Raw genomic sequence first — 27,600 nt, 5'->3', positions numbered from 1 at the left:
ACATTTACAGATCAACAAAAAGTTTGTATTTTACTATTTCATTTTTACGTTTACTCACTTATTTGCCCTTTTTGTCATATCTACTGTATATTCTTTCACATTTCACATTATAACACTGAATGAAAACATGCAATTCTTACTGTATCACACCAAGTTTTTGACTGTAATTTTCACTGTAAAAAAGCACATCTGTGATGACTATTTGACCAGCAGACTTTAATGAGACTAAATAATAATAAAAATCAAAGAGACTTGGTTTTGGTCTGTCATTTTTGTTGTGGTTTTATTGGTGATATCATGTTCCGTTACAGTTTCTGGACAGCTAGTGCGTGTTATCGTCTACCGACAGAGACATTCTCTCAGGAGGCCAGGTTGTGATCATTAAACAGGTTTTCTAAAAAAACCTGAAGAGGTGGCCTGATGACACACACACACTCACACACACACACACACAATCACACCGAGAGACACACACACACACAGAGGAGGTAACACAGACGCCAGTTGGGACGGTTACAAGAGTGGAGGGCTTCGCCTTCACAGCCGCGAGCAGCCGGTCTTCGGGGGATCTAAGTGCTGCTGTTGGCCAGTAGGGGGCACCAGTCACTGGGACAGGAAGTCCAGGGCAGTGTCTCGCTCCTCCACCAGCTCGGCCGCTGTGGCGTCCATCTTGGCCCGAGAGAAGTCGTTGATGGGGAGTCCGTCAACCATTTTCCAGGTCTTGTTCTGAAGGGGGGGGGACGACAGAGGGACAGGTTATATCTGAAAATGCTTCAAATACGCTCGTCACAGAATCGCGTCACGTTCTCTCTTCACATTATAAACACGAAAAAATCCTCTTTCCTCTCTGAGATCTTCCATTAACATGAGCAAAAAGGATTTTAGATTATTTTACAGTATAAAATCACAGTAAAACCGTAAACAACAAATACATCCATCCATCAGTTGCACATGCCCGTCTTTTCAAAGTACAGCGTTATAAAACATGCAGGTTGTTCATCATTCTGTTCTGGCTGCTGATTGGATAGACTCACCTTGATCTGAATAGGGAAGGAGTAGATGAGGTCCTCTGGGATGCCGTAGGTGTTTCCGGCAGCGTAAACACCCATAGAGATGAACTCGCCCTGTTGACAGGAAGCATAAAAAGACGTCAACATGTGTATAAAAAAATTTTAAAAAACAACACAAAAACACCTTAAACATCTCCACTAATACATACCGTATTTTCTCTAATAGTGGCCGGGGCCTTTATTTACCTCAACTGCAGAGGGTACCAGGCTTATATTAGAGAGAGGCCTTTATTCCTAATTCCCTCTATTTGATAAGTGTATTTGCTCATATTTTAGTACGAAGCCTCCCTGTTTTCTGATCTGCTTCCGTTTGCTCTGTTAAATTTTTGTTACTGCATTATGCTATTAATAAAATTAAAAGCCTTAATTTCCCGACTTTTATTGTGAAACATTACACAAACATTTCAATATAACTTGTGTGAAGTATGACCGGTCAAGTACGGGAGGGGAAATATGCCCAGTGTCAGTTAAAAACTAAACAAATCTGAGGTAACGTTACGCTGGATATAAACATTAATAGCCAGTTAACAGCACAGTCAAATATCAAATATCAATCAGCTGTCTCTCTAATGTTAGCTCCACGCTAACTTTCTTCCTCCCACCTCCGGCTAGCCGTGCTCTCCTCTTGTCAGCTAACAGCAGCTCACGCTTCAGTTTTTTACAGTATCTGATTCTTTTCGGGTCAGTGTCAAAATGTCTTGCAGCTTTCGCTCCTTAATTTTCCTCCGCATATTGCAAAACTCTCTTTGAATTTGACGTCAAACTTCCGTCTGGTTGGTGCCATGTTCGCTCTCTACAGAGTTGTGGCATTGGTGGAAAATTTAGTTACTGACACTTGCACAGGTCCTATATGCTACTTCAATTATAGCTACCGCCATCTTGTGGCACTTGTACATTACTACAAACCACAGTCACATTATAACAGACATGAAGAGGAGGGGGGCGGACGTTTCTTTTCATTTGATAACGTTAAAAGTAAAGTTAGGCTTTGCTGTCGGTTTCTCAACTCACTTTAAAAAAAGACGAGGGAAAAAGAGAGAGAGGGAGCTAGAGAGTGAATGAAGACCTGGAGCTGGTAAGAAAGAAGTGAATCAGATCGATAAAAACAATATCTAATTGTTTCACAGCAGTTACTTTCTAGAGCACAAATAAACACACCCCCACCCCCCCCGCACACCACCACACAACCCTGCAGAGGTGCGCAGCAACACCTGATTTGGTCTGAATACGACCTCAATCCATCCTTGTTTTTTCCCTCCCCGGCCTGTATTTGTTCGTGTCGACCACACCCCCCGACCGTTATTAGAGAAAATACAGTACATATGAGATGGCGTGGAGCAATATTGTAAGAGTTTGAGTTTATGTGTAAGCGCTGAATGATGTTAAATTGAACGCCTGAGTTGAAGCTGAATGATCAGAACGTGCTAAAAGGAGTTGAAGCGGTAGTGATGAAAGAAGGTTGAAGTATCTGTTCAAGTCTAAAAACTGAAAGCTGATATCAGTTGAAGCGTCATACGAAGTGAAATAGTGATACTAATAGTGAAGCATCAGTGTTAGAGCAGCATGTTACTGTTGTAGCTGCTGGAGGTGGAGCTAGTTTACACTACTTTATATACAGAATCTATGAAAGGAGTTGAAGTGTCAGCAGACGTGTTGCAGTTGGAGAGTCAGTGTGAAAACATTGAATTAATTGCAGATTTAGGCATCACTAAATTAAAACCAGTTGAACCACACAGAGAGATGAGCTGTTACTAAATATTTACACAGCAGGTGTGACTGTTGCCTGACTGACAAAGCTAACGTTGGCTAATATTTGAGCCTTTTAGATTGAAGAGTAAAAGGTAATATGAAATATGGTCGACATGTCTGACACGACACTTTACATCTCAGGGAAAAAACACACTAAACCTCAAAGTACAAAACATTATGCCAATTATGTCAGACTATATTATAGAATAACTCTGATTAGCTTAGCATCACTCATTATAAAACACATATTTCTCCACGTATACAGATAGAAATAAAACACCTACATTCACTAAGGATTGGCAGCTAACTTTATCTTATCTCTTGGCTCCTAAAATTTATTATTTTTGGAAGTTATGTTACAGTTTGAGATGCTACAGTCACTTCTTCTTGTTTTACACATTACTTACATGTTTACTGAGACATTTCTAAAGTGTTAATGATGTGACCTAGCTAGTGGTTGCTAAGAAGTCAGGAAGGATTTTATGCACAAACTCAGTGATGCATTTATGAACAGCTGCTGCAACTCAGTCCTGGAGATCATTGTTTAAATTTAAAGACTTTTCCAGGTGTTCCTCTCTGTCCATACTGACCTCCTTGGTGCCGAACCAGATGTCCCTCATGTGGTCGCAGATGGCCTTGGCGGCAGACATGGCACTGGACAGCTTCCTGGCCTTGATGACGGCGGCGCCGCGCAGCTGCACGGTCTGCAGGAGGAAGACGAAGAGGTTTGAAAAGAACCTCAAGGAAAACAAGCAGAGAGATCTAGACAGCATAAATGATCCATTAGCTTAAAAACAAAAAACCCAGATCAGACGAGAAGCGGGCAGCGCTCACCGAGATGAACTCTCCTCTGAGCCAGGCGTCGTCCTTGATGCAGTCGTAGGCGCCCACCTCGCTGCCGCTGAGGTTGACCTTGGCGTGGTGGACGTCGGGGTACTGGGTGGAGGAGTGGTTCCCCCAGATGATGACGTTCTTCACTTTGTCGGAGGACACACCGCAGCGCATCGCCACCTGCAGGAGAGAGACGGAGACGACAGCAGAGTCATTAAGTACTTATTCTAATTATGTGTAAAATAAACACTTACTGGAATGATGCAACAATCAAATCTCTATGTAAAAATTATAAATGCAGATAAAAACACAAGTCCTTTCTAATGACTCATTCAGCTCTTACGGATTTTTACAGAAAATTGAAAACAGAATCACATTTTTTTCCATATTTATGCTTCTAAAAAGTGTTTAAAATGCTTAAAAATCTGTTCTTTTGCTTTTTGTTTTTAATTTAAGTCTTCAGTAAATTCTCAGATACAGACACTCAGTCTCAAGGTCTGACATCAGTTCTTATATTTTCATCTCTTAACATAAAAATAACATGTTGGTGTTGTGTCTGGAACAGAGACGGAGCCACTGGGGCAACATTTCTGTAACTCTTTCAACACGACATAATTACACGCTGTCAGATTAAGTTAAAAGCCGCAGCAGAGGCCAAACAAGTAACAGAGAGAGAAATAAACAGCTTGTTCTGCCTCTTTTAAAATAACTACTACATTTCTTATAACAATCTTCATCTCTTATGCAAGAAAATAGAATTAAACCATAGAGACGTCTCACGTGAGATCAGTCTATAAAAACTATTTTCCCCTCACAATGCGACCGCGATAAAAACGGTTAAAAACCCACAGTAATAACATGAGCAGCTCTCATTCTCTTTAGATTTTACATTTTCGTAACATCTGCATGGATGAATAAATGAATATCCAGCAAAACTCTTTACATACATACAGTGAACTAATGGGAATTGAATGAGACTCCCAGTTTAACATCCTGTCATTCTTCTTATGTACTGTGTGAAAATATTAAAATATGCAGCTGAATTCGCTCCCTGTTAATGTGGAATGATGAAACTGATGCAAACATATTTCATGGAAGACATGTTAAATAAGGTTTTAAGTCAAAATATGTTTAAAAATCCATCAGTGATGCAGCCTGTGAAGGAATAAAAAGCTTCTTCCTTTCTATTGCAGCTCTGTCATTATGTACATTAATGTAAAAGACACCGACGATATGTCTGATTGATAAAGAGCCTTCACTTGTTCACATGTATAGAGGAACAAACGAGTGTGTGCACCTGGGAGCAGGCTCGGTTGTGGTCCAGTCGGGTCAGGCAGGAGAAGTTCTCTTTGGGGATGGATGGAGCGGACTTGGAGGCGATCAGACAGTTGGTGTTCGCCGGGTTTCCGACAACCAGAACCTGACGGGACGAAAAAAACCAAAAACACCTTCATCAGACTCACAAGTGTCTCTGCTTCATCATCAAGTCACACAGGTCGAAACATTAATGATAACACTGAACACACTGACCAGGCTCTTTATTATCAACCCAATACAACAGCTCTCATACAATATTAAGAACACTTTCCAGTATAAACCACCATCACCACCCAGTATGACCTCAATAATAACCATAAAGTAGAATTATCACCTTTCTGTCAACATAAACTGTAAATGTATAAGCGTCATAAAAGGAGAATTCATGGCAGAGCTGTTGTATTAGTATTATTAGTCTCTTTTCTTCATTTGTTTTCACATAAACTCCAGAAAAAAAAAATACTTTTCACTGCTGAAATCTGACGTTTTGAAGCCTGAAGGATCATTTTATCGGCTGTGCAGCTTTTTTTGGTGAAATCCATGTTGAAACAAAAAGATTTTTAACCTTCAACTGAAGGTTTTATTTTCTCTGTGCTGAGAGAATTATCATGGGAAATTAATGAAAATGCAACAAGATAAAAGTGAAAATGTGTTTTACTAATCTGAAGTCTGTTAAACTTTCAGCAATAAAAAACAACATTGATGCATTTTGAGATGTTTTCTACAGTGTTGATTCAAGAAAGCCGAGAACTAGTGAAACAGGCACATAAATACAGTTTATCTGCAGATAAAACGTCCTCGCTGCTGCTGCTCTTCTTCTTTTCACTGATGAAGGACGAACTGATGTTTTAGGGATTCGTCGGCTTCCACAGACAAGACAGAAGATTCATGTCTGTTGTGTTTTCTTTATTTCTTCTTGACGTTTCAATTCTCTACTATTGTAATTCCACCTTCACTTGTCTCAAACGGTCCAAAATGCTGCTGCAACGCTGTTCACCAGCAGGACGACTCACATCTCTACTATTTTAAGTTCTTTGCACTGGTTGCTCATCTGTTTAGGATTCATTTTAAGGTTCTTGTTATAACATATAGAGCCCAGCGTGGATCTTATCCATCCCTACGTCACCAGGAGGTCACTCAGGTTCATCCAACCAGGACCTGCTGGATGTCCCTCGCTCGCCGCTGAACACTAACTCTCTTCCTGTACAAATACGGTCAACAGTCTCTGTAAAAGCTTTTAAATAACTATTGAAGACTCGTCTGTTTAAATTGGCTTTTGAGTCGTCTGATTGGTGTGTGTGATGTGTAATTAGTTCATGTGTTTCTTCACTATGTATGTTTTTATGGTCTTATTTTCAACTCTTATTCCTGTGAAGCACTTTGTGAATTTCATTTTGTGAAAGGTGCTAAACTAAATAAACTTATTATTATTTTGATGGAAAAATAAATAGTTTTATTTGCAGGATTTGATCCATTTCAAACACGATCTGAGCGAGTAAAGAGTTTCATTTTGACTGTTTTATCAGTAAATTTCAGATCGAGTGTTTATTTCTAAATGTATTTTTCTTCAAATGTGCATTAAAATCTGTTTTCATGACTTTAAAGACTTCACAGGGTCCAACATGAGTCTCTGCATGTGAGGTTTTGATCTTCGGCCTCTGTTGTAGAGACTGAACCTGTTTCGTCACGCTGACGTCGGGTCTCATGGAGGGACTTTGGGTCATTAGGGGTCATTAGGGGCCCCTCCTGCTGCTGCTGTTAGACCTGCACGGTACAGTACACACACAGGGAGGAACTTTGATCCCTTTAGCTGCCGTACTTTTCCATATTTGAGCTTTACAGAGACGTGAAGCTGCTGTGAGACTTTAACGTGACAGCGGTGAAACTTTCTGCTTTGTTGCAGGAAAAAAGTTTTGTTAGGAGAAGCTGCGTCAGCACTTTCATTTCCTGGTGTTGATAGACTGCAGCAGTCAGCTAAAGAATGTCTTTCCACCCACCAAACGTCCAACAAAAACAACTCAGAGTCCTGGAGAACGAAAAACACAGCGAGTCCCTGAATTTAAGCCTGTTCTGATCAGATTTTGGCCCACTCAATAAATAAATAAAATCAATAAATGAGTTAAATTAAAGACTGAAGAGTCACCTTGACGGTCTTCTTGGCGTACTTGTCCAGGGCGGCTCCCTGCGTCTTGAAGATGGCCACGTTGGCCTTCAGCAGGTCCTTCCTCTCCATGCCCTCCTTCCTGGGCATGGAGCCCACCAAGATGGCGGCGTCGATGTCCTTGAAGCCGACCTCCACCTTGTCAGTGGGGATGACCTCTGCGGGGGGAAAGGGGGGGAGGGGGGGTTATTTACATTATATCATCAGAGATGTTAACTCACAGCGTTAATGTTAAAAGTTAGAAAACAAACAAATCAACAACAACATGAAGTCACATTTAGAGCTGCAGCGATTAGTTGCAACTTTTCTGATCATTTAATCATCGTTTTAATCAACAGTCTCATTAGTGGTTTTTATACGGAGGGTGAAGTCTGTCAATCTTTCTCGTTTTAATCATTTTTGACGCAAATATGCTGATAAAGTTCACAACTTTCAGCTTCTCGTGTGTGATGAGTTTTAGACTGTTTGGACAAAATGAGACGTTTAAAGACGCTGGGAAATTATAAACAGACAAAACAACTAATCAATTAATCAAGAAAATTATCATCAGATTAATCAATAGTGAAAATAATCATTAGTTGCAGCTCTGATCATATATAGTAGAACATTAAGGCTGCAACTAACAATTATGTTCATTAGTGATTAATCTGTTAATTATCAATTAATTGATTAGTTGTTTGGTCGTTTAAGACATTCAGTTTACTGTCACAGACTAAAGAAAACAGCAAATATTCATATTTAAGAAGCTGAAATCAGAGAATTTAGATGTTTTTTTCTTTAAAAAAATGACTCCAATCGATTAATTGATTATCAAAATAGTCTGAGATTAATTTAATAGCTTGCAAAGTACATAGTTTGTTCAGATTTAGAGTCTTATTAACAAATTATTTGAACTGATATTTACTGATTTAAATAAAACTTCACTGATTTTAAACTTTGTTTTATTTTGTCAAAGTTCTTGTGAAGCTGAAAATGAAAAACATGTCTATATATTACAGATAATGAAGAAAAGAAACGATCATTTGTATTGATTATTAGTTGCAGCAGATTTTAACTCTTCAGTCTCGTTGGTGGTTTTTATACGGAAGGTGAAGTCTGTCAATCTTTAAACTGTACAAAGAAAAATCTTATTATTAGTTTAATAATCATTTACTCTGATTCACCAGCAGCCTTTTGAACTGGAGGATATCTTATCTGCTCTCTTCTAAAGGAACATATTGATAAGCTGATAAGTTGCACCGATTTCTTTAAACAACAGCGTTTGTGCACCTCGACCCTCCGTACATGTTTACAGGACTTCCTGTTTTTTCCACTTTTCAGCTGGTCTTTTTTAAATTCTTTCCTCCACCATCAGCTCTTAACTTCAGAATATATTTTGCAATATATATTTCTATTTTATTAAGGCTGCAACTGATGATTATTTTTTAATATCGACTGATCTGTTATTTTCTGGATTAATCGATTAGTTGTTTGGTCTATAAAACGTCACAAAGCAAAAGACGTCGTCCTCAAATTGTCTCGACCAACATTTCACAACTCAAAGATCTTCAGTTTATTATAATAAAGCAGAAAATATTCACAATTAAGAAGCTGGAATCAGAGAAACTGGACATTTTTTAAAGAACAATTATATCAAAATAGTTGGCAACCAGCCAGTTAATCGATTTATTTTATATTATTTATGATTATTGAACTCTTGTGATAGTTTTTTGATTGATTGCACAACAACACGAAGGTAAATTTCTTCTGATTGAAATTTTTCCACCTGACATATCAGGTTGTTTCAGAACAAAGCGAGTTTGTCTTCCAGATAAAAAGCTGCTGACGACCACGACGATGATGATGGTGATGGTGATGATGATGATGATGACATGATAAGATGCGTTTGTTGTCTGCTGGTTACAAGTAAACTCGGCTGCTGCTATCAGTCTGGACTTCAGTCAGGGTTCATTGTTGTCCCGCCACACCGCTCTGATTGGCTACTACGAGGCCTCAATAACCAGCCAATCAGAAGCCTTGTTTCAGACCCTCCTTCCTTCCTCCTCCTCCTCCTCCTCCTCCTCCTCCTCCTCCTCACAGCAGCAGCAGCAGCAGCAGCAGCAGAGAGGAGGTTACGAAGGACAATAACACACAAACAGTGTGGGTGTTGGTGCTGCTGGAATGTTCTTCAGATGGGACGAAGCTGCACCAACGTTTCAGCTCATCTGAGTCTCTGAAGGCTGATTACAAGTCAAATAAAGACAAAGAAAAGCATCTGGAGCAGCTGCAACGATTAAATGATCGACACACAATTAATCGGCAGCTATTTTGATGATTAATTGATCGTTTTGGGTCATTTTTTCAGAAAAAAAGGCTAAAAATCTGATTCCAGCTTCTTAAATGTGAATATTTTCTGGTTTCTTGTTGTTTAACTGAATATTTTTTTGGTCAACATGTTAATCAATAATGAAAATAATAGTTAGTATTCAGATCATCATGAGACTCTTAGAATTAAAAGGCTCACTTCACCCAAATAACCAAACACACGTTTTCTCACTTTACTGGTATCAGGTTGTGCAGATGACGTATCTGTCTCTAGACTTTCTGCCTCCACCTCAAAACAATGAAAATTAACAGAATTAACTGAAAACTTGTGTTTCAAAAAATTCAAAAGAAACATATTTTTACTCTGGAACATCCACACAACACACTGATCCACTGAACAAAGGCTGGAAGACCTGACATAGTTTATCATTTTGCACATTTTATGTTTGTTTACATTTTTTTTGTTTCTCATTGACAGCTGTCTTTATTTCCCAGAGTTCCCCACTTCTAAATAGTCCATGACTATAAAAAGTTGCAGACATGTTTAGTTTTTTTAACCCTGATGAGAATATTGAGTATTTAAGTCTGAAAATCTTAATATTGGAATTAAAAAGCTTAAATATAAAGTCATATTACTCTTCTGTTCTAAGAATATTTCCTCAGTTTCTCAACGACGAACAAATTCACGGATGTGTTTCCTGATCTGACGGATTCGCAGGTTCATGTTTGTTCAGCTTCAACTGGGTTATTATTCTCTGAAGTTTCATCTCCATGTTTTAATCCGTCATCACACGACAAACTGGAGCGTCGCTCTAATTACAGTCTGATCTGATCAATATTTATTGATGACCCACATCAGAGACATGACATCACTTCCTTCCTTTGGGGCTGAGTGGAAACTTCTTTGAACAGAAAATTAAAGTGATTAACACACACACACACACACACACACACACACACACGCGCACGCGCACACACACGCACACAGAGCGGCGGCGGCTCACCCCTCAGCAGCGGGAGGGCGCAGTCCTGCAGCTCCATGACGACGCCGTCCAGCACCGGCAGCATGGGGGGGATGTCCAGCAGGACCAAGATGATTGGCTGAAAAAAACGAGATCAAAACAAATCATTTACAGGAAGTGCTTTAATAAACAGTCAATACAAGGACCTTTCAATGACTTTCAAGGTCATTCAAACTCATTTAACTCAGTAAAAGTCTGTAAAATTAATAAATGTCACATTTTAAAGTCTTCTAAACCTCCAACACGGTGATCAATCATCTCCACATCTGTCTTATAAAACTCTTTGATTTTATATCAAATCTTCATGAACGCATCACAACGGAAGTTTTGAGCTCGTTTCAGACATTCGCTCACTGATTTCTTTTAGCTACATTCTTTTAATTCAATATCTTATAGACTGATGATGAAGCAGAACTTTTCCGCATATTTAACGCTATGCTACAAGTTAAAAACGTTTCCAGGATTTATATGAATGTCGGGAAAGCTGCTAGAAATGTTTAAACTTTATCTAATCGTGCGAGACGAGGGAGTGAAAACGGACAGAAGTGGAGAAAGAAACAAAATAAAAGAAGAAATGTAACTCTGTAAAAAAAATCTCTGGTTTCTATTCTCACTGTGCTGCATCTTTATAAACTATGATAAGCTGGTCAGGGATCAGGTCTGGATCTGCTTCTTTTCAAGGTTGCTCAAGTCTCAGAATCAAGTTTCTTGTAGTTTGAAACATTCAAGCTGTAAACTATTATCCTGACCAGTCAAATTAATGCAAAAAAACCCTGAAAATGTGCAGAATTCAGCTCGACTTTACTACTTAGACTGAGTTTCTCTCTACATGAGCAGCTCTGATTGACTTCCAGCATCTCCGTCATGTATTATTCATGGTGCCTCCGTTATATAACAGCCCTGCACAGCCATCTGCTTCGGGGGGGGGGGGGGGGGGGGGGGGGGGGGGCTGCTGCAGGTTATGTAAGCAGAACTCACCTGGTCCTTCCCGAACACATCTCCCTTAGCGATGCTGTACAGCAGGGAGTAGGCGATCTGACCAGCGGCGCCGGTCACCACAACACGGATTGGTTCAGCCTGGATGAGGAGGGGGTGAGAGAGAGAAAACTGTGATTCAAACACTTCAATGACCTAGATAAATAACGGCGGGAGGAAACGAAGCGGCAGTAACCAGCATTGTTGGGTCTGGACTGGTCGGATCAAGGACACACATTGTGAAGCTCATCGTTAACAGACGGGAGTCCTCGCGTTGAGGCTCCGTCGCTTCGTTAGAGGACTCACCAGCAGCAGAACCTCCCTCATACAGACCAGGTTACACGTGACATCTGACAAACTACAATAAAATCCACCAATTCATCAAGCAGCAGATAAACTTTAACTAACATTCAGCTTTGATTATTGCTATTTAGAAGATCTACCTTCCATATAAACCAAGCTATTAAGTTTAACTTTACTTTATAAATACTTTATTCATCCTAAAGTGGAATTAAAATGCCGCAAAATACAAAAACAAAGAAGCAAAAAAGTCAAAAGTAATGACTGTAATTAACGGCTCACATATAAGATATTAAAAAACATTATGAATACAACAGATGTGATGACTAATGCAACAAAAGTCCAAAAAAAATAAATGAAAAACAGCAGATCTGTGTGTATTAAATTGAGATTTATTTATAAGGGTTAGAATTAGCTGAATAAAGCTTTTGATATTTTATAAACTGTTTCGCAAACAAGAAAGTGTTGAGTCGGCAGATTTATGATCAGGGTTTCAAACTGAGGAAGCTCCTGTCATGACTGGTTATCCTGCTTTTATTAAACAACTAAGATTATAGTTGTATAGTTATATATAGTTATTTAAACATTATGGAACTTTTTTCCCTGAAATGTCTGATTGAATATGTTTATATTTATGGGAATGTTTAGTCCTGTTTTTACTTCTATACAGGGAATACATTTAGCTCCAACTAGCAGCCAAATGCTGGTAAAATATCCAAGCGGCTGATAGATTTGCTTCACTCAACAGCCAAAAATAGAAACGCACTGATACCAATACTAATATCAGATATCGGTCTGATATGGAACCAAATAGCTGGATCAGGTATCAATGATGATGAGCCAATCTGGTATCAGATACCATCATTTTAATAAATAAACATTCAATAAATCTATGTATTTATTTGTTACATTTTGTTTTTACAAAGTTAGGAAAGTTATGTTTAAGTCATTACACATTAAAGAAAGATCACAGTCTCTTCCATACAGTGAGGCATAGAGCTTATTTATTAATACGGGTATTGATCGATATCCAAAGCCCAGGTATTGATATCAGGACTGAAAAAAGTCAGATTGGTGCATCTTTAGCCAAAAAAAAAACACTGGTAATCTATCGAGTAGCTGATAAAAGTTTAACATTCACTCGTCAGGACAAAAAATAATAAATTTGCAGCCTGTTTTTATGTAATTATCTTATAATATTTCCATTTTATATTCTTTATATGCATTTTTTGTCATTTTATAAATCTGATTTGTATGTGCTGAGATTGTTTACTTGAATGTTTGTTGATAAAAAAAAAAAAATTTAAAAAAAGAAAAAAAATGGGCCGATGCCGCTGACGTCACGCCACAGTCTGCTCTGATTAAAATGGAGGCAGATGAATGAACGTACAGAGGATCGAAAAAGTGTCAAACAGCGGAAACAAACGTGCACTTTCTGACGCAAAAGCTGCTCTTATATCTGCAGGTTTTCGTCTCCGGTCTGCGCCACAAACCGCGTTTGTCAGCTTTGCCCTTGACCCCATAAATCTAAGCTTCAAGAATAAAACCCGTTAAAGAAGAACTTTAAAATCACATTGACTAAATCTAAAATGAAATAATGAACGCTGCCGCCCTGTTTTCAATGTCAAAATGCATCGTTTAGCATGCCGGCTCGCCTTTAAAAAGAAGACGACTGCTAGGTTTCGTTTTATCTGCAGCGGATAAAGAGCAGCTTGTGGTCCATCTTACCATTTTGTCCAGCGGTTGGAGGTGTTTCGGGTCGATGCAGCCTGTTCTCCCTGCTCTCAGACGGACTAGACGGAGCGGAGGGGTCACCTCTACCCTTGTACTGCAACGTCAGGCGGCTCGTCCCGCACTCACTGCGGGAATTGTAGTTTTTTTTATGCTTTTATGACCCAGCATACTCGTGATAGGAAACACAATCTCCCATAATGCACCGTTCTGCTGAAAACCGCGCCCACCCGCTCCGCATATAGCCGAAGATTTTCTGAAAAGACTGTTTTTAACTGAGCTGCAGGAATCTTTATTTTGGCGACATCTGGTGGACGACAGCGGGACTACACTGCTGGTTCTGCCGAGACGCACTGCCGTGTGTGTGTGTGTGTGTGTGTGTGTGTGTGTGTGTGTGTGTGTGTGTGTGTGTGTGTGTGTGTGTGTGTGTGTGTGTGGTGGAAGAAGTACTCAGATCCTTTACTTTAGTAAAAGTACAGCAATGTAAAAATACTCCATTAAAGGTAAAAGTCCTGCATGAAAAATCCTACTTTAGTAAAAGTACATAAGTATTATCAGCTTGGTATAGTTAAAGTATGAAAGTAAAAGTACTTGTTTCATCTATCTGACTGATATATTATTATATATAACATCATTAGATTATTAATACTCAGTGGAGGGGAGTAAATTTACTCAAGTACTGTATTTAAGTACAATTTTGAGGTACTTGTACTTTACTTGAGTATTTCCATGTGATGCTACTTTATACTTCCACTCCACTACATTTCAGAGGGAAATATTGTACTTTCTACTCCACTACATTTATTTAACAGCTTTAGTTACTTTTCAGATGAAGATTTGACACAATGGATAATATAACAAGCTTTTAAAATACAACACATTGTTAAAGATGAAACCAGTGGTTTCCAACCTTTTTGGCTTTTGACGTCTTACAAAAAGCTGTGTGAAGTCGGGGTCACATTTCACATGTCTATGAGTTGTTAACAGCTCCACCAAATAGTGATTTTTCCCTCTAAACTTCTCACATTTCAATAAATGTTCAAATGATCCAATATTTCACCAAAAATCTAAATCAAAAGATATAATTAACAATACAAAACTGCCAGACTATTTAAAACAACAATATAACAGATACAGAGTTACAGAAACTGTTGGAATGTCCTAAAACCACCTAGAACTCCTGTAAGGAACCCTAGAACACCTCAAGAACCAAAGAACCTCTGGAGAATCTGATTAACACCAAAACATCCACAGGCACAGCAATGGAAACACCTCAAGACCCCCAAACCACCCTAAGAAAACTCTGAAGCTTCTTCAAGTACCCTTGGACCCTCCTCAGGAACTACAGGAGATCTCTCAAGGACCCTAGGAATCCCTTAAAGAACTCCTGGGATCTACTGCAGACTCTGAACTATCTGTGGAACCTCCTGAAGAACCACCATATACCCCTTTAGGAGCCATTCATGACTGTTCAAAAATCTGTGTGTTGCCTCAACAATGTGTCTAACATACTGGAACTGGTTTTAGGATGCTCTATAGCAGAGAGTTTGCTCTCCTGAGGGTGACTAATGATTTGTTCTTGTCTTTAGATTCAGGAAATTACAGTATTTTAATTCTTTTAGATCTTTCGGCTGCCTTCAACACAGTAGACTACTCTGTCCTCTTGGACCGCCTTAGGCATGTTGTTGGCTTTCATGGATTGGCCTTTCAGTGGTTTGCCGTCTGCCTCCAAGACCGATCAGCCTCTTTTAGAATTGACAATGTGTCCTCCTCCCCTGCACTCATCTCCTGTGGAGTACCACAAGGCTCCATATTAGGCTCTATTTGATGTTCTCTGTATATGCTTCCTTTGGGGTCTATTTTCAGAACATATAATATCTCCTACCATTGTTAGACCAACAACACTCACATGTACCTCCCGCTGAAAACATGTGATCCATACAGTGTTTACTCCCTCCTAAATTCCATTGAGGATGTAAAATTCAATGCCCTTGGGCCTCTGTCATTGAATGTAAAGTACCATGCAAGAAATCTTGGTGTTATTTTTGATTCTGGTTTAAAATTTGACAAAACTCAGTTGTCAGCACTGGCTTCTTCCATCTTAGATCACTTGCAAAGTTAAAATCTTTGCTGTCCATTAAAGATTTGGAGACCATATTTTGTGCTTTTTTTTCCTCTCACCTCAACTACTGCAATTCTCTCTATGTAGGAATCAGTCAGTCAGCACTATCTCACCTGCAGCTGGTTCAAAATGAAGCAGCGAGACTCCTCACTGGTACCAAAAAGAGAGACCATATCTCCCCTGTTCTGGCCTCTCTTTACTGGTTACCAGTGGCAGTGGATGGCACTGGATGGACTGACACCAGGTTACATCTCTGAGCTGCTCATTCCCTATTCCACCTCCAGACCCCTCAGATCTGCTGACCAATCACTGCTCTCCAATCCACGCACCCAGTTAAAAACTAAAGGTGATCAAGCATTCTCAGTTGTTGGCCCTAAATTGTGGACTAGTTTGCCACTGACAATTAGATCTTCCCCTTCTATTAATATCTTTGACACCTGTCTAAAGACCCATCTCTTCTCTTTAGCCTCTTAATTATCTTCATGAAGTCATGCCTGACCAATTTCTGGCCTTTATTGGTTTGTATTTGTTTGTTGTTTGTGTAATGCTGTTTGTGTTGTAATTTTACCTGATTTTCTGTCTTATCTGTGACTGTGCTGTTATTTTTGAGCCTGTGTTTTTGTTTGATTGTAACCATCAATCTAATTAATCTTAATCTCTCTGTAAAGCACTTTAGTCAACGTCTGTTGTTTTTCAAAGTGCTCTATAAATAAATTGACCATCCTTCAACTCCTTCACTTTGTCTCTGTTTCAGTTTTGGTTGTTTGACAATCAATATTATGAGTCATTGTACTTTGATTGTATGTGTGTGTGTTGCATTGTGTTGGCAGTAAAAACATGTTTTGATTTGCAAGAATTTATTAAGAATCCAAGTGTTATTAGATCTGTGCTGCTGAGACATCTGTTATGACCCAAATACAATGGATGTGAGTGGAATTTAATTTATGATGTTAAAAATATTGAAAACTACAGCAACACATCTCTCTGGAAACAACATCCTGATTACTCTGGGTAATTCTGGTGAAAGGTAAAAGATCACTTGAGGTCATGTTCACTCCACAGACGACAAGAGGAAGTCACTTGGCTCAGTTACCAGCTCGTTAAGTTACCAATCAGCCTGTTACCTGCGGCCCTGCAGGAAGTAAGTCTGAGCCGAGCCGAGCTGTCTGATCTGCTGACATTTATAGAGTCTGACATCACCGGCGTCACGAACAACAGCGGGGAGGTCAGGGGTCAAATATGATTTTTGATTTTAAAAAACAACTAAAAACAATTGATAAACAATTTGTATGCCTACACTCCAATTAATATATAAACTCCTATCTAATCATGACAAAAGTGTCAATTCCAAAGGAAAAATGGACAGTAGACCTAAACATCCCAGATTGTAACTAAAGCTGCAACAATTAGTCGACAGATTGATTAGTCGATCAAAACTTAATTTGATAAGCGATTGATTTTTTTAGTCATTCTTTTAAAAGAATAAATGATTTGATTGATTAAAGCAGCATTTGCTGGTTGCAGCTTCTCAAATTTGTTGATTTTAGCTTTTATGTGTCACACAAACCATATCGAAAAATGTATTTTCCATGACCTGCAACTCCAATTAAAACAGTATAAAGTCCTCCATAGAGTTCATCCATCAAAACTAACAAACGTACCACATGGGTTTCAAAAATAACAGCACAAGTCCACATTTCCCAAACTCTAATGCTAACTACTTTCATACTTTCTGGCTTTGCACCCCAGTTCAAGCGTTTTGATCAGAGGTCATAAACAAGCTATCCAGACACCTGTTTCACCAAATTTGCAACATAGAAGCTGCGACTTGCAACATGAGACCATTTCTTGTTGCATTTCTTCTCTTGAGGGCCTCTGCAAAGGCAACTTACATTTTGGACATACTAATTTAAATTTTAAATTTCAAATTCTTCTTAAATTTTAAATTCGTCTTTTGTATTACGCTATTTTCTTGGCAAACGCAATTTCATGTCATCATATGTAGTACTGTAGTGAAAAGTATAAATGTAATTGTGGTGAGATGACAGTAAAGGTCTGTGTATCTCTGTAATTTTGACACATTTTACGAATTCAAAGGAGCGCCATATTTGCTACACATGCATGAGTATGTAAGAAGATTGTAGGAATCATTTGTGAAATGGACCCCAGGATCCCCCTCTGCTCATCCATCCCTCCTCTGTTTGAGCTTTCTTCACTTCAAATCACACAACACCTACACAATTTATTTTAATAGCCAAATAGTCCATTTAACAGTGAAACAGATCAGAGGTGAACCAGGTTGACTGGTCAATATCTGACATAATACCCTTTGTAGCCAAAAGTATGTTGACACTTGTTCTTCTGGTCTAAAGCTGTTTTTTTCCTCTAGTTTGGGTCCCTTAGTTCCAATGAAGGGAAACCTTGATGCTACAGCATAGAACAGAATATTTCAGACCTCAGTATTGTCTCAACTTAGTGTCAAAAGCTTATGTTTGGATCTTTCCTGTTTCAACATGACGACGCCTCCGAGCATAAAGCCAGGCCCTTGAAGAAATAGTTTTTCCAGTTTTTGTATGAACTTGACTGGCCTGCACAGCCCTGACCTCAACCCCATCCAACACCTTTGGGATGAAATGTGAGCCAGACCTTATCACCCAACATCAGTGTTTGGACCTCACTAATGTTCTTGTGGCTGAAACATCAGGTGGAAAACCTGAAACAAGAGGAGTGCAGGCTGTTACAGCAGCACAATAGTGTCCGTGGTCTTTGAATGACATGTTGAACTATCACATGTGGCTGCAATGTTCAGGTGTCCACAAACTTCTGGCAACTGACTGTATGTTGTTCTGTTGCTGCCTGAAATAAAAGAGCTCAGGATAAAGGTGGAGGAGGAGGATGTGAAGGATGTTCTTTCATAAGGAGCAGAAAAGGGGATCAGATTCAGCCAGGTGAGGTTTCTCATGACAGTCAGAGTCGAGCGCATCCGGCAGCTCATCAAGGACACTGGCAGCCATGTTGGATCGCTGTGCTGTTTGCTGGGTTCCGTTTCTGTAAAGCTGCCCGGAGCTAAAACAGGCTGCAGGTCTGTTTTGCTGGCAGCCAGGCAGGAGCTGACCGTGGTGCTGATAATCTGCAGCAGTACAGCCGAGTCAAGGCAACGGCAAAAACGTGGGCCAGTGCAGGAAGCCCAGAAAATTCAACCTTCAAAGTAAAAGTGGAAACCTTGCTACAGACCTAAAATGTGGAGATTCTCAGGTGAACATAACAGGATTTAATTTGTCAAATATATTATCTCTGTCAGTTTATTGTGTTTACCATAAGTATAATTTGATATGTCATGGTTTTATTCATATTTGCAGCCTAACTTTTATATATATCTTTGGAATAAATAAAGCTTTATCTAATCTTATCTTTAAAAAGGAAGTTACACAAAGTTACCTTCAATGGTCAGGTGGTCAGTATGTCAATGTCTTAGGAGGGCTCATGAAAAGGGATCTTTGTATATTTGCTCTCATGCATTATTGATGAGTTTTTCTCTTTTTTCTTTCTCTTCAACTACAAGAATATTTTTAAACATTAAAATAAGTGTAAAAGAGTAAAACTAACCCGCTAGAAGGCCTGGGTCCCAGAAACCAACCAGTAATCCTACACCATGTAAACATGGTGAAATATTAAAGATATTAAACCTATTTAGACAAAGGGTTTCTCTTTTAGATTAGGTAGAAATGCATGATCAACCTTAGGACCTTTAGCATGTCAGTATTAATAGGTTTTAAAGGTGCATATTTACAACAAAAGTTTCAATTATCAAACTTCCACAAGGTAATTACCACTTCAACAAACCATAGTCTGTAGGGGCCCCCTGAGGGTCTGGGGTCCCTGCGCAATTGGCCAGTCCAGCTTTGTTTACATAGCAGTAATCTCATAGAGCTGCTACTAGAAGTTACATTAAAAAGAATATATTCATGCTCTGCATATTAGTCTTCACTGTGTCTTTATAAAGGCCTATTTCCACCAGGAGCAGAAAAGAAAAACAAAACAGAGGAAAAGTTAAGGAATGACCCATTAAAGTACCCATTAAATGTTAAAATCAAAACTATTACTGAGCCATTTGGACTTTCTAAGTGATAATTACAATGGAAGAAAATTGAATTGTATTTTGTTTATGAGTCACATCTTGTTCTGGAACTGTGCATTGATATGAGCGGAACAAATAAATAAATGAAATGAAATAATTTTAAGACAGAAAGTCATGACCTGATTTGATTATTGCAATCACTTTGCTCTTTGCACACCTAACTGATCTCAACCCAACCGGTCGAGGCAGATGTCTGCCCACTTAGAGTCCGGTTCTGCTCGAGGTTTCTCTCCATTAAAGGGGAATTTTTCCTAACATGTGTTGCCAGGTGCTGCTCATGGAGGAATGTTGGGTCTCTGTAAATTAAAAGAGTACGGAGACTTGCCCTGAGGTAACTTCTGTTGTGATTTGGCGCTATATATATGTAAAATAAATAAATAGAAAATTGACACTGTAATATTTCACTTAATATTTGATCGTATTTGAATATTTATGTTGATGTACCTGTTTGTCATCTGTAATTTTATGTATCTGGCTGCTATCTATCTAGGCTATCTATCTATCTCATAAGTCATAAGTGATTAACCATGAGTATTTTCGTTTTTTTTCATTCCTTAGGCTACATCTAATTTATTTATTTCCTTTACAGGAGAAAAAGGGCTTCCATGCCATTAAAAGGTTGTAGTTAACCTCTGCGGTTTGTATTTGAACTCGACCTATTTAGTGTTCAGGACTTTTCTTTTTCAGACTCTAACCGGACGTCGTGTTGTTAACTTTAACGAGCTTGACGGCAGCTCTGACTGTACCTGACCCAAAGCTGGCAGGAGGAGACGACTGTCACTGAATTAATGACGACGGGCTCAGAAAAACACGCAAGCGGACAAGTTGAAGGTGGTGTCGAGTTTCCGGCGGCCATTTTCACACCTGGAATCTAACGGGCGCGAAAACACACAGGGCCGTTTCCCGGCAAAGTGACCCCTCTGTTCCGCACTGCGGCGCGAATAAATGTCGATGAGATACACCTGACTAACCTGGCTGGGTGGGGAAGGGGGGGGAGGGAACGGAGTTTACCTGCCTAACGGTCAAGTTTAGCCCCCCCAGAATCTGATTTAGGCTATATGCTGCGTTCAAGGACGCACGGTCACCTCCATCCCCGCGGTGGTCAAACTTAACGGCTGCTTTCAACTCACCTGCGAGGAAACCGCCCTCACCACCAGATACATGGAAGTCAGCAGCGTCAACATGGTCCCGCCGGTAGTTTCGGAGTCGTTCACTGATAACTGACGTCCTCTGAAGCAGAAATGGCGACCCGGAGAAAGAAAGACAGACAGACAGATAGAGAGAGAGAGAGAGAGAGAGAGAGAGGCAGAGAGGGGGAGACAGGTAGACACCCACTGCAAGAAAGAGAGACAGACAGGTGCGACAGGAACCCGCCGCGGAGCCAGAAGCGACCTTAACCGCTCTGCAGTGCGACTTTCACGGCTTCTTGTGCCACGGTTGCCCGGGACTAATTCACACCTCCACCTCCTACCTATAGGCTACACACACACACACATTAACACACACACACACACACACTGCTGCAGCTAGTCTAGTCCCTTAATGAGATTTTGGGGACGGAAATAGCCGCTGACTGGACTGCTAAAGCCTTTCATGTTCATGTGTGTTCACAGACTGTAGCTATATTAATTGTAGGTAATGATCATGATCATGTAATACTGCAATAAAGGAGTTTGGTGGGGTTTTTTTGGGTGGGGGGTGGGGGTGGGGGGGTGAGCATGTGACGTCAGAGAATGACGTATGGCTGCTCTAATCCAACATGTTTATTTGAGGGTCAGATGAGGACGGTGCAGACTGCTGCAGAGTCAGTATTGGTATTGAGGAGGATATTAGTTGGTGTTGGTGCAGCTTATTACCTACTATACACATACCAGTGGAGGACTGTAACTAAGTAGGCTACGTACTCAAGTACAATATTGAGGTACTTGTACTTTACTTGAGTATTTCCATGTGATGCTACTTTATACTTCCACTCCACTACATTTCAGAGGGAAATATTGTACTTTCTACTTCACTACATTTATTTGACAGCTTTAGTTACTTTTCAGATGAAGATTTGACACAATGGATAATATAACAAGCTTTTAAAATACAATACATTTTTAAAGATGAAACCAGTGGTTTCCAACCTTTTTGGCTTTTGACATCTTACAAAAACCAATGTGTAGTCGGGGTCACATTTCACATGTCTATGAGTTGTTAACAGCATTAGAGAAAAAGTCCAAAAACTGAAAACAGATTTGTGTATCAGAACTTTGTTTTTTCTTCTTTCCTCTCCCATTAATCATCTCACGACCCCTCAGATTTATCTGCTGACCCTTTGGAGGGGCCCGACCCCTAGGTTGGGAACCACTGGACTAAACTAGCTAACTGTATATAAAGTAGTGTAAACTAGCTCCACCTCCAGCAGCTACAACAGTAACATGCTGCTCTAACACTGATGCTTCAGTATTAATAATATAATGATGTCATTTATAATAATATATCAGTCAGAGGGACCAAACCACTACTTTTACTGCAATACTTTAACTACATCAAGCTCATAATACTTATGTACTTTTACTGCAATACTTTAACTACATCAAGCTCATAATACTTATGTACTTTTACTGCAATACTTTAACTACATCAAGCTCATAATACTTATGTACTTTTACTGCAGTACTTTAACTACATCAAGCTCATAATACTTATATACTTTTACTGCAATACTTTAACTACTATCTTTAACTTTAACTAAATCTTATAATAGCAGTCAAACATTTGAACACACTTTCTCATTCAAACTAATCGGAAGGTGCTGAGGCCCCATTGTGCCCTTTTGTCAGGGCGTATTTTATGTTTGCTTTTTCCTGTGAAAGCCTGCCTGTGGCCCTTATCAAGAAGAACATTTAACAATTAATAATAATTTCACTATAAATAAGATGACCTGGCTGCTGTCAGTCAGTTGATGACCTTTCACCTGCTTCAGGTGAAGATGATGACAGACACTCAGCGGTGATGTTTAGATGGTGAGTTTCATTTGTGTTTAAAATCACTCACCAGCTAACGACAGAGTTGTGCTGCTACAAGGGAAAAAAGTATGAGCAGGTTCTGACGGGCATCTTGTTTCTGTATGTCTTTGTTTCTTTTGTCATTGGCGAATTGCATTTCTGTCTCCCATTTTAGAGAATTAATAATTTTACTTTCAAGTAGCATTAACGCTAGCTGGTGGCTAATTTAGTTCCTCCCACTTGATGGCGCCCACTATTTACCAAGCGGCAACCTCCAGGGCTGACTAATGAAGCCAATGCAGAAGTGCCAGTTCCTCAAATGGCCACTTGAGGCTCCAAAAGTGAGTCAATCCCCATAGACCCCCATGTTAAAATGCCCAACTTTACAGCAGAAATTAACATATTTACAGCCTGGTAAAAAAAAACTGTTTTAGTCTCTATAGTTAATTTCACTTTTCAAGACAACTGTACAGGGGGTGAATTTTTTATTCACTCGTTTAAATGTTATTCAGCCATAAAGTTATGCATAATTCAGGACGCGGCCACTTTGAGTGACAGGTCACTAGTCGCTAGGTGGCTTGTTTCAGCAACCAGGCTTCATTCAGCCGCCTCAGCTCCAGTTCTTTACCCATTTTGGATTAGCCGGGAGTTAGACAGAGTCAGGCACCACCAAGATGGCGACGGCCAGAGCCGCCCACTTTGAGCTTCAAAACCACTCTTCAGAAAGCAGTGAGGGACATCACGGTGACAATGTCCATATTTTTTACAGTCTATGCTATTTACTGGCGTTAACCTGTTTAGACGCAGGTAACTGTGTAGTTTCATTTTAACTAACTTGTATATATCTGTGCAATTTAAACATTTTATATGTTTTCTGCCTTGTGCAAAGCGGATAGTCACACAAAAAGTAAAAAAAAATTGAATGTAAACATAAATACATTAGTTTGATATTGATTACTTTATTTATGTAATTATAGCACTAGAAATAAATACTGGTAATTAAAGACAGATTCTGGATCAGCACTATGGAGCAAACCGGTAGATATCTGGAGAAGGTATGAAATGTCACTGTGTGTGTGTGTTCTGTTTTTGAAAGCAAATTTTCATATTTTTTGTTTCATATGCCATTCAGTCAAACATTATAAACTGAGTCCTTCAGACAAAAATACATGAAGCCTTGAGCTAATCCTGCCATTCATTTACCCTCACAATAGCAAAACCTCACAGTTTATGATCTATACTGTGGCCATTATGGTTCTTAGCTCCCAGTGTGTCTCGTCCAGCCACCAGTAAGATCTGCTGTAAATGATGTTGGTGTTTTAAATCTTGTTCTGTGCCCCTTTTTAACTTTAAGCACCTGCCCCTCTAAAGGTCTCTGCACGGCTCTGCTCTGAGGTCAAATACAAGTTACTGGGGTCATATCAGAGTCAGACAGGTTGGTCATGTCCAGGTCTCTAAAGTCATATACAAGTCTCTGAGGTCATGTCCAAGTCTTTGATGCCATGTCCTTGTCATTAAGATTATGTCTGAGTAACTAACATCATGTCAAAAGTTGCTAAGGTCATGTAGAGGTCACTGAGGTCATGTGGAGGTCATATCCAAGTCAGTGAAGCTAAAACAAGTCACTACACTTCAAGTCAAGTTCATGTCTGAGTTATAACATTAGTGAGTCACTGGATCGTGTCCTAGTGAAGCTTCACTTCTGAATCCCTAAGGTCGTGGTAATACACGTCCAATATACATCATGTCCTAGTCACTGATGATTCACTAGGGTCCTTTATGAATCTCTGATGTCCGAGTCCCACAAACGCCTCTGATGTCAGAGTCAGTCGGATTATATCTGAGTCAATGAAGTGAAACACAAGTAACTAAGGTCATGTCCAAGTCTCTGAGGTCAAATACAAGACAGTGAGGTCATGTCTGAGGCAGTCAGGTTATATCTGAGTCACTGAGGTCAAAAGTAGAGTTTTTATAAGAGTAGCTGCAACTGCTCTCTGTCAGCTAAGTAACGTAATTCATTGCTTTTATAAAATAAATTTTATAAATAAAACAAAACAAGTAACTTAAAGCATCAGAGAAGTGCAGTCACGGTGTAAAAATAGATCTATCGCAGCTCTTTTACTTTAAACTTTCTACAATTTTTAACACTTATGCAGGTTCCAGTAAATGAATGCGCTCATACTAACAGTAGCTGTGTATATAGACAGTGTTTACATTGTAGACTGATCCATGGTTGTGTGTTTATTTTGACATTACTGGCCAGCATAGTAATGACCTGAGTCCCGGAGGATATGAAAATACTGGCAGGATGTTGGATGGGGGGACCCGCTGCCCTCAGGACCATTCTGTCAAATCTACATGGATGAGTGAGACGCGGCGCCGAAAGTCTCAAAGCTGATACAGTCAGATGTGTCGGGTCCATGGAGGCTCCGGGGTCAAATCTGCTGGTCGTTAGGTCCAGAAACTTACCTGTAACTCCACCTGTGGAGACTGGAAACTGCAAAATAAAAAAAAACTTCTTCAGCCATATTTGACCAGAGTTTGCCCCGCGGCGTTGTGGTTATAACCAGTTGCTCAAGATCCTGTTTCATCTCAAAATAAAAACTCAGGCATGCAGGTGTTATCAGGAAAAGAAACTAACATGAGTTATAAGTCCAAAAATAACATATGAAGTTAAAAATGAGGAGAAGAAGCCATAAAGTCTCCAGGTAATTACTTTAAAAATCACCCAAAATGTAAGTTTACTTGTTTTTCAGATATCATCTACTGAGACCTTTTTGTAATCTGTATTTTTATTATTATTTATTTCTTTATTCTTACAAATTTTTACTCAGACAGAAGTATATTTTCAAGTTACTGAAAGTCTTTAACATTTTCTGAAAACCAAGAAAATATAGAGCCTAAAGAAGTAAAAGAGGACAAATAAGAGTAATATAAAACATATGAATTTAACCCTAACCCTTCTTTACTGATGTAAAACCAAACAAATATATAAGATCTTATTAAAATTACTTAAAATATGTATGAATTCTTGTATAACTCTGTTAGTAAAGCAGTTTAATTGTCCAAATGCTGACTGCTGACAAACCTGGTTGTGTCTTTCCTGCATCCTGCCAGCAGATGTCGCTACATACATGAAGAATTGATTTTAGTGACGTGAACTGAAGCTGTTCGATGCCAAAGGTTTACAAAGAAGACGTGGTTCAGGTTTCAAGTTGATTCCCACAGCTGATGTAGAAGGTTTTAGTTTTACACTTAAACAACACTCATAGAAACATCCTGATTATCAACAGAAAGACCAAAACACACCTTTGAATAACTCTAATTATTTAATTTCTGTGAAATCCAGTGTACACACACACACACACACACACACACACACACACACACACACACACACACACACACACACACACACAAAGTAAAATAAGAAACTGTGGGTTGATAATGTTAAAGTTGTACTCTTTAATTTTTTGTGTCTGTAAGCTATTATGAAATATGATAACATTTTAAGAATTTACAAGCAGTATATAAACATTATAACATGTTTTCATTGAGTTTTCATTATTTTTACAGCAATATATATCAATACCATGAAAACCACAGAGCACTTAAGTCCAATATCAAACACAAGAAACAAATTTACACTAATTAAAATAATTAGTTATCAGCAGATATAAGGACATTTCTTCATGTAAATGTCAGCAATTATAACTTCTTCTATGAAAACATATTTAATATTATTACAACTGTTTTACTATATTGTCATTCATTCATGTTGCTAACAACTACAATACACTGTGTTATAAACTGTTTATTAAATGTTTATGAATGCTGAATAAGGGGATTTAAAGTTAAGTGTTACTGACAATACTTTCAAATCAAAAGACAAATCTTTGGAGATGACACAAAAAAAAATCATTTTATGTTTCTGTGGTTAGTTTCTGGGTTTATTTTGTAATAATTTGTTGCATCAGTGCAGTTTCTTATGAGCTGTATAATAAGTACATGTGAGCATGACAGAAAATCAATCTTTCCTCTGGTCAATCAAATGTTGAGCTAACATGCAGCATGTTGGCATCTCCACTATGTTTTTAACTATGTTTGATTTTTGTTGAGACTCTCAGGTGTTGGTGACTTCTTCTCAGGCTTGTATAAGTTGACTTGTCCTTGAAAATTCAAGATTCCTTTTTCTTGTCATTCAGCAAAAACATCAGTGATGCAAAGCAGGATGAAATTACGAGCATGGTACCGTTGAAAACACAGATAAAAAAAACAGTATATAAAAAAAGAGAGCTCTGTAAATAAATATATATAAAAAGCTGAATAAATAAATAATTTCTGCATATTGCACAGGTGTGAGGTGTAAGGAATGTAGACTTAAACAAACTCAGATCTGCGTTTAAACTGAACAAATTGCCAACTGACATTTAACTCAACAAGATTCACTCATATTACAGCAGCTGGAATAAAAATATAATGATGATTTATGATGTGACAACGCTGTGGTTAAAGTCTGGTTTGGGATAAAATGATCTCTTTGTTAAGGTTAGAGAAACATGTGGTGTAGGTTAAAGTTACTACTTCCTTAAAGTTAGACCACTTTCATCGTCATGGCAACAATATTAACCACAGGGTTAAGGGAAAACAGCGGTCTCCTGTGTGGTAAAGTCTACTGTTGGGTTAAAGCCTCCATCCACCCTCCTCCTCTGAATGAGTATATATACAGTATATACGTCATCTGAACTGCAACGATGCTCCGGGTCACAATTACCACGGCCGCTAGATGGCATCTGTCACTCCAACTATCTATAGGTTGTTTCTGGGCGACTGACATTACAAACTGTTGTGTAGTTTTTCTTGGAGGGACAGTCCTCCCTAAAAAAA

General features: G+C 39.0%; 2 protein-coding genes across 2 annotated transcripts in view; one reads left to right on the top strand and one right to left on the bottom strand.

Annotated features, from left to right (window-relative positions):
* Positions 1–27,600, top strand: part of LOC137180289 (E3 ubiquitin-protein ligase TRIM39-like) — a 159,194-nt gene that overhangs the window by 21,741 nt on the left and 109,853 nt on the right. The window lies entirely within an intron of this gene.
* LOC137180286 (malate dehydrogenase, cytoplasmic-like) lies at positions 257–13,613 on the bottom strand. Its single transcript, XM_067585593.1, has 9 exons — positions 13,458–13,613; positions 11,433–11,531; positions 10,437–10,533; positions 7,111–7,286; positions 4,948–5,070; positions 3,654–3,830; positions 3,410–3,523; positions 1,035–1,124; positions 257–726 (listed from the first exon to the last, which is right to left on the bottom strand). The coding sequence occupies exons 1-9, from the start codon at positions 13,458–13,460 to the stop codon at positions 604–606; spliced, it is 1,002 nt and encodes a 333-aa protein (XP_067441694.1). The 5' UTR covers positions 13,461–13,613; the 3' UTR covers positions 257–603.

The sequence above is a fragment of the Thunnus thynnus genome, chromosome 3 (genome assembly GCF_963924715.1).
Source record: "Thunnus thynnus chromosome 3, fThuThy2.1, whole genome shotgun sequence".
In the NCBI taxonomy this organism is placed as follows: domain Eukaryota; kingdom Metazoa; phylum Chordata; class Actinopteri; order Scombriformes; family Scombridae; genus Thunnus; species Thunnus thynnus.
Note: the sequence above shows the minus strand (reverse complement) of the source record. Positions and strands in the feature narration are given on the sequence as shown.